The sequence below is a fragment of the Cnephaeus nilssonii genome (assembly GCF_951640355.1).
Source record: "Cnephaeus nilssonii genome assembly, chromosome: 4".
In the NCBI taxonomy this organism is placed as follows: domain Eukaryota; kingdom Metazoa; phylum Chordata; class Mammalia; order Chiroptera; family Vespertilionidae; genus Cnephaeus; species Cnephaeus nilssonii.
This window is the reverse complement of record NC_137075.1, coordinates 76,371,280-76,384,555: the sequence shown is the minus strand read 5'-3', so window position 1 is coordinate 76,384,555 and position 13,276 is coordinate 76,371,280. Positions and strand designations below refer to the sequence as shown.

Genomic DNA, 13,276 nt, shown 5'->3' with positions numbered 1-13,276 from the left:
AGGGTCAATTAGCATATTCCCTCTTTATTAGATAGGATGTCATGGAGCACAAAAGGTCAATAAAAGGAATCACATTATTAGGTTTTATAAGCAACTCAAATAAGGCATTTTTCTCTAAAAGGAAGGAATAAACACACAGGGTGTAGCAGGTAGAAGCATTGGGGTCAAAAGGTTTTTATTAAATTGAAAATGCTTATATGATGTAGATGTGAAAAAATATTATGAAGTCATACTTTTGAGAGGCTCAATTAGATAGGGATAAAAAGAACAGGAGGACTGGATGAAAAGGGGAAGGTATGTTTTGTTACTATGCTCTATTACATAATTAGTACTAGTCTGCCTATCAATAGGTACATATTGAAATATATTTTAAAAAATCCCTAAGTGTTTTCACAGGTAACTAAAAGATACTCTTTCAAATTGAACTATAAAGTGTTTGATATGTACATAACAGGTAAAATTTTACACATGTAAAATAAATATAGTACTAGAGAGGTTTCAAACGCACACTGACCTTAATGTTAATACAGCAGTAAGTATAGCCACATTCTAGAATCATTATCCATATTAAACGATCCTGAAAACGGCCCAAGTAGTGAGAACCAGGTAAGAGGAGACCTAAAATAAATTTGAAAAAAAGAAAAGTCATTGTTCAAACTTTTTTTATTTTTCCACACGAATCTTCAAAATTGATAACACACTTTCAGCTAATTCACAACTCCTTTGGCCCTCTCTTTACATCAAAAATAGAAATAACTATTCATTGCATATCATGAGGCATTAAATTGAGCTCTTAACAGGTGAAAATACATAAAAAGTCAAGGATATAGTTTCCAGAAAACAATATATTAGAAGCTGCTATATAAAATCCTAACTACATGTTAAATATATCATGAAAAGTATTAAATACAGTATATAAAAGCCAACTTCACATTAATGATTTAAAACATTGTGGACATTTTATAGACATGCATAAAAATGTTTTGTGGGGCCCTGGCCAGGTAGCTCAGTTGGTTAGATACACCAAAGTTCACGGTTCAATCCCCAGTCAGGTCACATACAAGAATTAACCAATGAATACATAGATAAGTGAAACAACAAATTGATGTTTCTCTCTTCCCTTCCCTTCTCTCTACAAAATCAATAAATTAAAAAATGTTTTATGGTACTAAAATTTACATAAAATGCTACCTACTACACTGTACAAATACTTTTAAAATTTGGTTTTTCTCACAACATGATGTTTGAGATTTGCCCATATCGACTGCAAACAGCTCAGGCATTCATTATAACTGCACTGAGAAATCATTATATGAATAGAGCTGAATTTGAATATTCACTTCCCATTTAATAAACATTTTGGATGCTTCCAATTTTAATAATGCTGCAGAAATTATCTCTGTGCAAGTCTGCTTATACAAGGTGTTGTGCAGGAAAGTTAACAAACAGAACTAACTGATATGCTTGAAAGGCCTGCTTACAAAGTTGGCCCTTGACTGGCATTTGGGAACTTGTATTTCAGTGCAAACAATACAGTTTATACCGAACACTGGCTTTCCTTCTGGGAGTCTGGAATTTTGGTATGCATTAGGCAGAGAGGGTGCCTCATGACCAGCTCCAGCAAAAGCCTTAGACATTGAATCTCAAATAAGTTTCCGTGATAGTCAACATCTCACACATGTTGTCACACGCATTGCTGGGGAATTAAGCACATTCTGTGTGACTACACTGGGGAGGACACCTGGAAGTTTGCATTTAGTCTCTTACCCAATGTGACTTTTCCCTTTGCTGATTATGCTATATATGCTTTAGCCATAACATATTTTTTTCTTTTTTAAAAAATTCTTTACTGTTAAAAGTATTACATATGTCCCCTTTTCCCCCCATTGTCCTCTCCCAGCCCGCCCTTGCCCCCAGCCCAGGCCTTCACCCCCCTATTGTCTGTGTCCATTGGTTATGCTTATATGCATACAAGTTCTTTGGTTGATCTCTTACTACGACTATATGCTGAATCCCGTGAGCCCTCCTAGCAAATAACCAAATCTAGGAATGGTCTTAAACCAAACGTGCAAGTTTCTCTACAATTGGAATTACTGGATCACTGACTCAAACTGGAATCACTAGGTGATGGGATATGTACACTTTTACTACAGACTATAAGTTTATTCTTCAAGGTAGCTTACAAATTTATACATTTCCTTCCAGCAGGGTTTGAGAGTTCCTGTTCCCCATACACGTTGCCAATACTTGGCAACTTTTTATGTCAGACTTTTTATATTTTTGCCAATCAGATGTGTGTGAAATGTTACCTCATTTTTCCCCAGGAAATACTTTATTAACACACTTCTTGGCTGAGTGTGACTGATTTGATAATAAAGTATAATTTTTACTTTATTATTAAGGTATTATCATTTCAGAGGTGAGTTTAATCTTACAGGTATTTTAAAAGGTGGCACAGCACTGCCACTTAAAAGTGGCATAGCATTGCATAATAAAAATTAATTGGAACTGGATAAAAGTATAGAATATTTCCTATAAAAGGAAAATGATTATTCACAAAAAATTTGTACTACACAGGTAAAGTTTTTTCTAAATTATCTAACATAATCATACAGAAAAGCCCAACCCAAGTAAATATTACCTTCATATTGTAATTGTAATTGCTATTCTGCCTGGCAGCAGTTTGCTAGGAGGCCATCGCTCATTTCTAAAACAAGTTTCAGGGGCCTATGGTAAGAGGTTATACACTGTTGTCATCAGCTTATACCTTATCTAAAACCAACCTGTAGAGGCATATCATAGTTGAATTTGCAGTTACTGTACAATAAAATTATAAAAGTAACATAAAATTATAATTATCATAAAATTAATTCATTCTCATTGAAAATACTGCTAAATTACATAATACTTCATTTTGGGAGGCAACCAATCATTGACCAAAGCCTTTGTTATCTTACCCTGTAACTTTGTCAGGGTAAGTTGCTATATAAGAACTAATAATATATGAGCAAACTCCCTTAAGCTCTTCAATCTGATACTATGTAAAATAAAGCTAGTTTTCCCTCTTTATGGGTCTGAAGCTACTGCATCTTCTTGCTATGAACTCATAAATACATAACAATTTTGGGAGATAAAGTGTTTTCATGTTTCAGTGATGAGGCTACAACCTGACTTTATTCAAGAAAAAAGTTTTTTAGCCTAGCTGGTGTGTCTCAGTGGTTGAGCATCAATCCAGGAACCAAGAGATTGCGGTTTGACTCCCAGTCAGGACACATGCCTGGGTTGTGGGCTTGATCCCAAAAGGGGTATACAGGAAGCAGCTGATCAATGATGTTTCTCTCTCATGGATGTTTCTATCTCTCTATCCCTCTCCCTTCCTCTCTCTCTAAAAATCAATAAAAACATATAAAAAAGTTTTTTTAAAAATTGTCAGATCATCTTAATAAAATTTTCCCTTAGTATTTTTATTTTGTAACTTTACCTCAAAATAAGGAGCAGGAGAAAACAACAACAATGAGCAGGAGCTATACATCTATTTTATATTTAGTCTTTCTGCCTGTACATTAAAGTATTATAATTTGTGTAAGTAGTTGGCTCAAAAGACTGTTTTCCTGTGTGTTCGTGTTTTTGTACTTTAAATACATTAGTGAGTATTTAAGCACAAGTCATTTACTTACCTAAACTTCCAGCTACCATTGCAGACTGCAGTGCAGTGGTCAAACTTGGGATCATTTGGTAGTAGTACACTGTATCTGCACACACAGAGGCTGCAGTGCCCACCACTCCTGGCCAACTCTGAACAGGTCGGGGAAACCCCACCAGGAACAAAGGAAGGGTGAAGAGGGGGAGTAGGGGAGAAGAAAGTAGTGTGGAAAAAACTATGAAAACCAACAAGAATGGACAGAAAACAATGTTGAGTATACATAAAGTGGTGGTTGATTGTCTACGATTTTTCTCCGTCCATGATGCTAAAAGTACAGCCACAGCAAACTGCAATTTAGAGATGAACTGAATCAGACGGTCACGCATGATACCAACCTGTAGAGGCATAAAAATAATTTTTTTATTCTTAAAGAATCTTTTATATTTCTTTTTTATTATTAAAATGATTAATTCTTATTCTTTCTCATTTTATGAAATCTAAAATCTATTAGAATAAGAATTTAGTGAGGTTTCAGGATATAAGATTAATATTAAAAAATCAATTGTATTCTACATTGTAATAGTAAATAAGCCAAAAATGAATGAAAGAAACAATTCCATCTATAATCCTACCTAATAATAGACAAATATGCAAATTGACCGTACCTTCGCTATGCCCGCAATTGGCCAGGAGGCGCGGGGGGGGGCGGGACTCGGGGGAGCCGGGGTGGCCGATTGGGCCGGCGGGATGCTGAGCTCACGTCGCCAGCGGCGGCTCAAGCTCAGCGTCTGTGCCATGGCTGTGCTGTGGCACAGAAGGGGCCTCTGGGGCAGCGAGCTCATGTCCCACCATGGACCATCAAAAGTGGGGGAGCTGGGTGCCTGTCCACTCAGGCACCAGTCCTTTCAGAAGCCTCCGGCAGGGTGGAGGCTTCTGAAAGGCCTGGTGCACCAGTGGACAGGCACCCAGCTCCCCCATGATCGAAAGCAAAAGCGTGGGAGCTAGGTGTCTGTCCGCTCAGGCACCAGGCCTTTCAGAAGCCTTCGCCGCACCGGAGGCTTCTGAAAGGCCTGGTGCACCAGCGGACAGATACCCAGCTCCCCTGCGATCGAAAGCAAAAGCGTGGGAGCTGGGTGCCTGTCCGCTGGTGCACCAGCGGACAGATACCCAGCTCCCCTGCGATCGAAAGCAAAAGCGTGTAAGGGACCCTACACGTGCATGATTCAATCATGCACTGGGCCTCTAGTATTATCATAAAGAATACAATAGTTAGAAATAAATTTAACAAAAGCATAATACTTGTACTATATTGAAAACTATAAAACACTGTCGAAATAAACTAAAAAAGTCCTAAATAAATAGTAAATATACCTCATGTTCATGGATGGGAAGAAGAAACATCATTGAAGAAAGAACAGTTTTTCCAATAAATGGTGCTGAGACAATTGTACATCCATATACAAAAGAACAGATCTGAAACCCTACCTCACATCCTCCTATCTAATAAAAGGGTAATATGCAAATTAACTGTCACTCTGTCACAAAGATGGCGGTGCCCATAGCCACAAGATGGCAGCACCCAGTCCTCTCAGCCCCGCTGGAGTCCCCCAGTCCCAGGGGGGCGGCTGCTGAGAGTGGGCAGCGTGAGCAGCCTGGCAGAATGCTTGCCTCACTGCCCGGCGATGAGGCAAGCGTTCTGCGCCCGGCTGCAGATGGGCCTCTGGGCTGCGGAGAGCCTCTGGGCAGCGGGCGCGGAGTGGCCAGGCCCCGCAGAGAGCTGCTGGCGCACGGATTCATGCACAGGGCTACTAGTCATATAAAAAAATTAACTCAAAGTGATCACAGACCCAAATGTAAGAGCTAAAACTGTAAAACTCTTAGAATATAGTAAATCTTTCTGATCTTGGAATGGGCAGTATTTATTAGCTATAAAACAAAAAATACAAGTGATAAAAATATTGATAAACTGAACTTCACCAAAATTAAAAACTTTTTTTGCTTCAAAGGATATCAAGAAAGTAAAAGATAATTTACATAATGTGAGAAAACTTTTATCATATATTTGTCAAGGAACTTGTATCCAGAATATATAAAGAACTCTTACAGCTCAACAATAAAAAGGTAAATAATCCAAATAAAAGTGGGCAAAGTATTGGAATAGACATTTATCCAAAAAACATGCATAAATGGCCAATAAACATATGGAAAGATGCATCATTAGCATTCAGAGAGATACAAATCAAAATCACAAGATAGCAGTTTACACTCACTATAATGACTATAATGAAAAGGTCAGATAATAACAAGTGTTTGTGAGGATATAGAGAAATTAGAATCCTCATGTTGGTGGGAATGTTAAATGGTGCAGCCACTTTGGAAAAATATTTGACAATATGTCCATATAAAAAATGTGTACACAAATGTGCATAGTAGCATTATTCATAGTCAAAAGTAAAAAACAACCTAAATATCTATTTTATGATGAATGAATCAACCAAATGTGTACATCCATAAAACAGAATATTATTCAGCAACAAAAAAGAATACTGATACATACTACAATATGGATGAACCTTGAAAACATAAGTGAAAGAAGCATGATGCAAAAGACTACATATTGTATAATCCCATTCATGTAAAATGTCCAGAATAGGTGAATACATAGAAACAGAAAGTAGATTAATGGTTGCTGGGGCTGGATCAGGAAGTGGGTTTGATGGAGACTAGGAATGATAAACACAATGTGTATGAGGTTTCTTTTTGAATGTTGAAAATGTTCTAAAATTAGATTGTGTTGATGACTGAAAAATTCTGAATATACTAGAGGCCCGGTGCACGAATTTGTGCATGAGTGGGGTCTGGCTGGCCCGCCCTGATTGGGGCCAATCGGGCCAGGCCAGCTGGGGGGAGGGGCCACGGGTGGTTGGCCGGCCGGCCCGCCCCCTGATCTAACTCCTGGTAGAACTCCCAGTTGAGGGGACAATTTGCGTATTAGCCTTTTATTATACAGGATACCACTGAATTGCATATTTTTAAAAATATATTTTTATTGATTTCAGAAAGGAAAGGAGAGGGAGAGAGAGATAGAAACATCAATGATGAGAGAGAATCATTGATTGGCTGCCTCCTGCACACCTCACACTGGGGATTGAGCCCACAACCTAGCCATGTGCCCTGACCTGGAATTGAACCATCACCTCCAGGTTCATAGGTTAATGCTCAACCACTGAACTGGATATTTTAAGTGGATGGCTTTATGGTATATGAAATACATCTCAATAAAACTGTTAAAAAATACACTTACCAGTAAGAGTCTGATTCCTGTATTCAGGCTTCTGTTCCACCATGTGTCTGTACTGGAGGTCAACAAGTGCACTGTGGATACGATGACTGTCTCCAGTAAAGCATTTTCTGTATTCTGCCATACCTGCAGTACACAAATAATCCACTTGATTAGGGAGAATTTGATAACTTATGTAAACTATTAGAGTAAACAAAATCATGATTAAATTTAGAAATAGGAAATTATTATTAAGTGCATACTAGGATTACCATTCTAAAAGCTCTTGTGAATCCAATGGAGACAGGCAGAGAGTGGAGCCCTTGTAAGGAACTGTCCAATGAAAGAAATGCTATCATAGCAAATGGTGACACTAAGAGAAAAAAAGACAAATTTAATTAAGGCAATGTAACCCCTTCTACCGTATTTTATTTTGGCCAATATGAGGCTTTATAAATGCCCATTTAAGCTATTAACTAAAAACAACAACAACAAAAAACACACAAAGAACAAAAATCACATCAAACAAATGAACAAACCAAAACATAAAATACTTATATGAAGTATATATTACACAGATATGGGAATTCCATATTTCTGTACACTTTGTAGATATAATACTAAGTAAATTTTTACCTTCCTACCTAGATTTAGCAAAATCCGTCTGACAACACCAATCTTCATGAGCCTTGCTTGCTTTTCTAAGAACAATGTCATAGTTTGCACATCCTTTGGATAGAAAGGGTTTCGGAAAATTCCAAAGATATAGACACTTTGAATTTCTCTAAGTATCCATAGTACTATAAGCAATATCATCAAAACATAGCCAACAATAGCTTGAGGGCTGTTTTTGGAAATCTGTGAACAACAAGCAAAGTGATGCAGCAAAATACTTTCTAAGAGAGCCAAGACTAACATAATGACGTAGAAGAGGCATTCCTTCCAAGTAAACTGTTTTTCTGAACCAAGGGGTAAAGTCTTAGATTTGATTCCAACTCTGTGTCCAATTACACTGTGTTTGAAGATAAAACCCATCTCACTTAGGTTAAGACTCAGTAAGAACCCAAGCCCAGTCATGAAAAGAACCACTCCAACAGTGCTGGGAATGAAATACGATGTTCCAGCTGTTCCAGCAGAAATGATGAACATTATTAATAATCTGCAGAGAAAAAAAGAGGATTTGTTTGAAAAGAAATAATGTCCTTTAAGAGTAAGTTACATATAGCTTTAATATTTAAAATAATTACCGTAGGTGGGTTGACATAGATGAGCCTCCAAGGCCAAACTCTAAAACCTGCTCCATTGCCCATAAGAAAAGCGCATCAGGTGGGGGCAGAATCCCTAGTGCCCACAGAAAGGGCAAAAATATAAACAAGATGTGTAAAATCTGATTCATTTGTTCTAGAGCTGGTATATTTACCATAAACCTATAGGGAAAAGAAAATATTTAAATCATACAAAAATAATATATAGAAGAGAATCTTTTCAGGAAAAACAAAACGTACATACACTCCTTCCCTCCCACACCATAAATACCACCACCCTCCAAACCAAAGAACACTTACAGAAAGATCCTAGTCCCAATTTGCAAAAGATCAACACATATAAGTTGTGATCATTGTTCTTCCCTTATACCAGGAACTACCCTCCCTACTCAGCAGTGTACAAGTTACCACTTAGAGAATATGTGGATTCAAATGTGGAAAGAAAATGAAATGAAAAGTAATCTCTCTCTATATATATATAAAAGCCTAAGTGACTGAACGACCGAGCGACTGGTTGGTCACTATGACGCACACTGATCACCAGGGGGCAGATGCTCAACGCAGGAGCTGTCCCGTGGTGGTCAGTGCACTCCCACAGCCAACCTCCCGCAGCCAGCCAACCTCCCGCAGCCAGCCAACCTCCCGTGGTCCCTCCCCGTGGCCAGGCGGCCCTGATCTGTTCCAATCAGGACTGGGCAAGATGGCCCTGATCGGTCCTGACCCCCGAATTCATGCACTGGGCCTCTAGTTTACTGAATAAAATTGAATTTAGAAATCTGTAAAACTCCACTGAGCCCAGGGCAAATACATTTCTCCCTAAATGTCTAAACTACATTGGCTATATTCTACCAATGATTTTTTAGAGTATAAAATTTTTTAAGTTTAAAATTGCAAGTAACTCTGGGAAAGCCAAAGCCTTCCTGCTATTCACACATCAGTAGCTGGAAGAGAAGAAGCTGTTCTCTTTCTTCAACTCTCTCATACTGTCTTTCTCCCAGGCCCCAAAATTTGAAGTTAGTATAGTTAATAGCAGAAGCCAGCAATATTAGGTTATGAATGTGCCGCTGTGGGTTAGTCTGGAAACTTAACTCTCACTTTTTAATATTGTTTCTATTATGTATACACAGTGGTATGAATTTGAGAACACAAACTGGTACTATACAATCTCATAAATCAGAGATGGCTTTTCTTGTAAGTGGAGAAACTGGTTCTTGATACAGCACTGACCAGTTAAATATAACATCATTAAATGACTTCAAATAATATAATACAAACTTTTAAAGCACATAAGAATAAAATTATCTATGTTACTAATTTTTTGAAATGAGGCTAAACAATCACCTTGTCTGAAAAGCAACAATGTCACAGTACTTATGGAGTTGCAGAGATAACTCAAAAGAGATGAATCTCAAAACTTATAATTGTACTTGAATACCCAAGCTACTAGAAATCAAGAGAAAAGGCAACTTCTGTAATAGTCAACACTTAAATGTACTTTAACAGTCCAGATGCAAATGTATAAAAAACTACAGATATAATAACAGCATAATGTGTTTGGTCACACACATAGCAGGACAATGCTAGCTAATGCACTCTGCATCATAATGTATGTCCTTCACATTTTTATAAGCAGAGAATTAATGAACACAAGGTTAACAATGTGATGCTAAATTAGAGGACAATGCTTTGTGTAGTATAGTTTAAAATAAAATTAATCTCATCCTGAGAAGAAAACACTGAAGGAAGTAACAAAAAAGAAAATCGAACCATACACAATAAGCCACAGGAAGGTCAAGGATATATAGAGGGTTTTTTGTTGCTGTGTGTTTTTTTGTTGTTGTTGTTTTTTAAGAGAACACTTCTCCTTAGATTCATAGAGAGCAAGCTGACAGCTTTCTGGTGTGTGTGGTGCGGGGAGGAAGGGGGCATGGAGGGATTGAGCAAAAAAGAAAAAAAAGAGAAAGAACTCATGTACTGAGACAACAGTATGGCGATTATAGGGGAGAAGTGTCATACCTACTATATAAAGATCTTCTTGATTCTTTATTATTTTGTTAATCAGAAGCTAAATATTTTCTAAAAGTGAAGTGGGAGGTAATTTTTTTGCACAAAATGTCATTCTTTAAAAATAGATTTGAACACTGCCTTTTCTTCTAGTTAATTAAAAAAACTTCTTTGTAATTATTATAAACACTAAAATTATTTGAAACCAAAATAGAATATAGCAAAAACACTTATGCTCTTTTTTTTAAAAAGAAGTAATGCAGAAAAAGCAAAGTAACGAAATTATAAATTAACTGAGATGTTTTTTAAATTAAAGAACCTAGGGCATCATTTTAAATACAAAGATGTATATAATTTCTAATTTCAGAAATGCCACAGTGAGATAGTAACTTAAGAATTTGGATCCTTGGGGGCGGGGGTTGGGTGGGAGAGGTCAATGGGGGGAAAGGGGGACATATGTAATATTTTCAACAATAAAGATTAAAAAAATATTTTGTATTCTGAAAACAATAACCTTATAAGGTTAAATCTTTAAAATGGGTCAAATGTATATATATTTTAAGTCAATTTTACTGCTAACTTTTCAAAATCAAGCATTTAACTGTAATATATGTTATAGTTAGCAAATAATAGTGGTACTGAGAAACCAGCTATAAATTAATTTCCATAAATTAATTTTCCCTTAATATGTATGATTAAACGAAGAATTACAGGGATAATGTAGTGTCCAAAGGTCCATAAATGTAGCACAATTAGAAGAGACTTAGAGTTAAGGAATAACAGACACTTAAGAGTAAGTCAGTTTCAGTACACAAACTTGATAAATATTTTTCAACTAGAGGCCTGGTGCATGGATTCATGCACTGGTGGGGGGCATGGCCTGCGGGGATTGGCATGCTCTGGGAGCAATGCTCATCCCAGTCAGCTGAGCAGCTGTGGACCCGCCCTCTGAGCGGCTGCTCCCGCTGTGGGAGTACCGTTCATCCTAGTCAGCCAGCTGAGCAGCGCTCTCACTGTAGGAGCACACTCACCACCATGGGGCAGCTCCTGCGTTGAGTGTCTGCCCCTCGTGGTCAGTGCCATCATAGAGACTGGTTGATTGGTCGTTCTGGACATTCTGCCGTTCGGTCGCTGGGCTTCTATATATATATGCCTTATCTTATTTTGGGTTGCCATACACACTACCATAAATTAGGTGGCTCACTTCTTTAAAGTGAAACATAGGACTGAAATTTAGTTGATTTACCTTATAAAGAATTTTCTTTTTACTCTTCAATAAGATTTACTTACTGCTTTAGTATATATGTTTAACAGAAAATTTTCCTAGAGATTAATCATCAAAGCTATCACCCAATGGTTTAACTTGATGACTTCCACTTCAAAGATACATTTTTTAATACTATGGAGAGTGCTCCTATCTTTGAAGTGGAAGTCATCAAGATAAACCATTGGGTGATAGCTTTGATGATTAATCTCTAGGAAAATTTTCAAATGAAAAACAACTTAGCCATTATCTATTTAGTACCAAGTATGCGTCAGGCAATGGGGAGGAGGTAGAGAAATGAGGTTGCTTTAACACAAAGCAAGTTATAAAGTATTTGATAGCTTATTACCTGTATGCAAGATCTATAGAAACAAAGAAAAAAATATAAAGAGGTCTCATAAGAGGAATGATTTCATAAGTATCCTGGGTTTGAAAAGTTGCAGTCTCTATGGCTGTGTTTACAATTAATGAATATTCTCCTGTACATAATGTAATCCATCCAAAGAAAAACAGCAGAACAGCGCCTCCTGCATTGCCATACAGCAAGATCATCCTATTTGGGAGCAGATACCACGTTCCAAGACCACACATTAACCCAGCAAGAACAGAATGAAAAACCGTATTGGCTATATATTTCTTCCCAGGAATTAGAAATTTTATAGTCTCAGCACCAGTACAACTTGTAAATTCATGCTCATCTTCCTCTGCTAAGATATCTGTGCTTAGCATTCTTTCTACCGTTGATGATTTGTTTCTGGCGTATAAACTTGTGAACTGGATGACAAATGCGGTGAAAAGCATTAGTCCACCTGAGAGTGCTGCTGTGTAATAGTCTTCTAGGATGCCTAATTGGTACAAAAGTGTTCCTATTCCACCCCAAACCCATGGTACCATAAAAAGGATGATTTGATTAATATATACGTAAGAAGGGGCACAATAGCCTAATCTGAGTCGAGGGCCTCCAAGAACAGTCTGTGGAAAGCGCTTCAGAAGGAAGTCCTTTTTGTAATCATTCAGTAGAGGCACATCAGGACTCATCCTTCTCACTCAGGAGTACCCTGAAAGTCACATCATTTTCTGTAACACCGCAGTCTCTAAAAAGAAAGAAAGAAAGAAAGAAAAACGTCACTTTTTGGAAATGTCATACTTAAAACACGTAGGGGAAACCACACATTTCTATTTTATCTCCTCAATTCCTTCAAGGGCAGGATTTACAACCTCATTTTTCTACCTCCTCCCCATTGCCTGATGCATACTTGGTACTAAATAAATAATGGCTAAGTTGTTTTTCATTTGAAAAAAAAACAAAACGATCACCACATTCATTATTAATTTATCTAGAATGTAATATCTGTAATTAAATCTTACATTAACTCACAATTTGAGATTTTTGAGACCAAAGGAAAGTTTAAAAAGTAAGTACTTTCAACTCAAATCTGGTTTAACTGATCATTTCCCTCAGAGCTTCTGTTGTTTACTAACTTTTCCCTCTATTACAAGGGCCAGCAAATTTTTTCTGTAAAGGGCCAAAGAGTGAATATTTTAGGTTTTGTGGACCATATGGTCTTTGTTATAATGACTCAACCCTGCTGTTGTTGCAGAAAAGGAGCCACAAACAATACATACAGAAATGGGTATGAGTGATTGTGTTCCAATAAAACTTCACAGTATTTACCCTAACTGGTTGTGGGCCAGATGTGGCCTGTGAGTCACAGTTTACCAACATCTGCCCTAAAATAAGGATATTCTCTATAATTACCTTGAATTAAAATAGAAATAGAAATGAAAAACAGAAATACTGTTAGGCATATCATTTAACA

The 13,276-nt window shown here is 37.3% G+C and overlaps 1 protein-coding gene across 4 annotated transcripts in view; it reads right to left on the bottom strand.

The window, feature by feature from the left end:
* Positions 1-13,276, bottom strand: part of PCNX4 (pecanex 4) — a gene marked incomplete at its 5' end in the record, with an annotated part of 28,814 nt that overhangs the window by 7,485 nt on the left and 8,053 nt on the right. The window contains 7 exons of one of the 4 annotated variants that reach the window (XM_079769055.1): positions 515-618; positions 3,678-4,038; positions 6,948-7,070; positions 7,196-7,296; positions 7,568-8,082; positions 8,171-8,350; positions 11,806-12,550. In XM_079769055.1, coding sequence (XP_079625181.1) covers positions 515-618; positions 3,678-4,038; positions 6,948-7,070; positions 7,196-7,296; positions 7,568-8,082; positions 8,171-8,350; positions 11,806-12,494 — 2,073 coding nt within the window. Of the gene's footprint in view, positions 1-514; positions 619-3,677; positions 4,039-6,947; positions 7,071-7,195; positions 7,297-7,567; positions 8,083-8,170; positions 8,778-8,809; positions 11,506-11,805; positions 12,551-13,276 lie in introns of those variants that run through there. The other 3 variants (XM_079769056.1, XM_079769058.1, XM_079769057.1) reach the window with 3 other exon arrangements.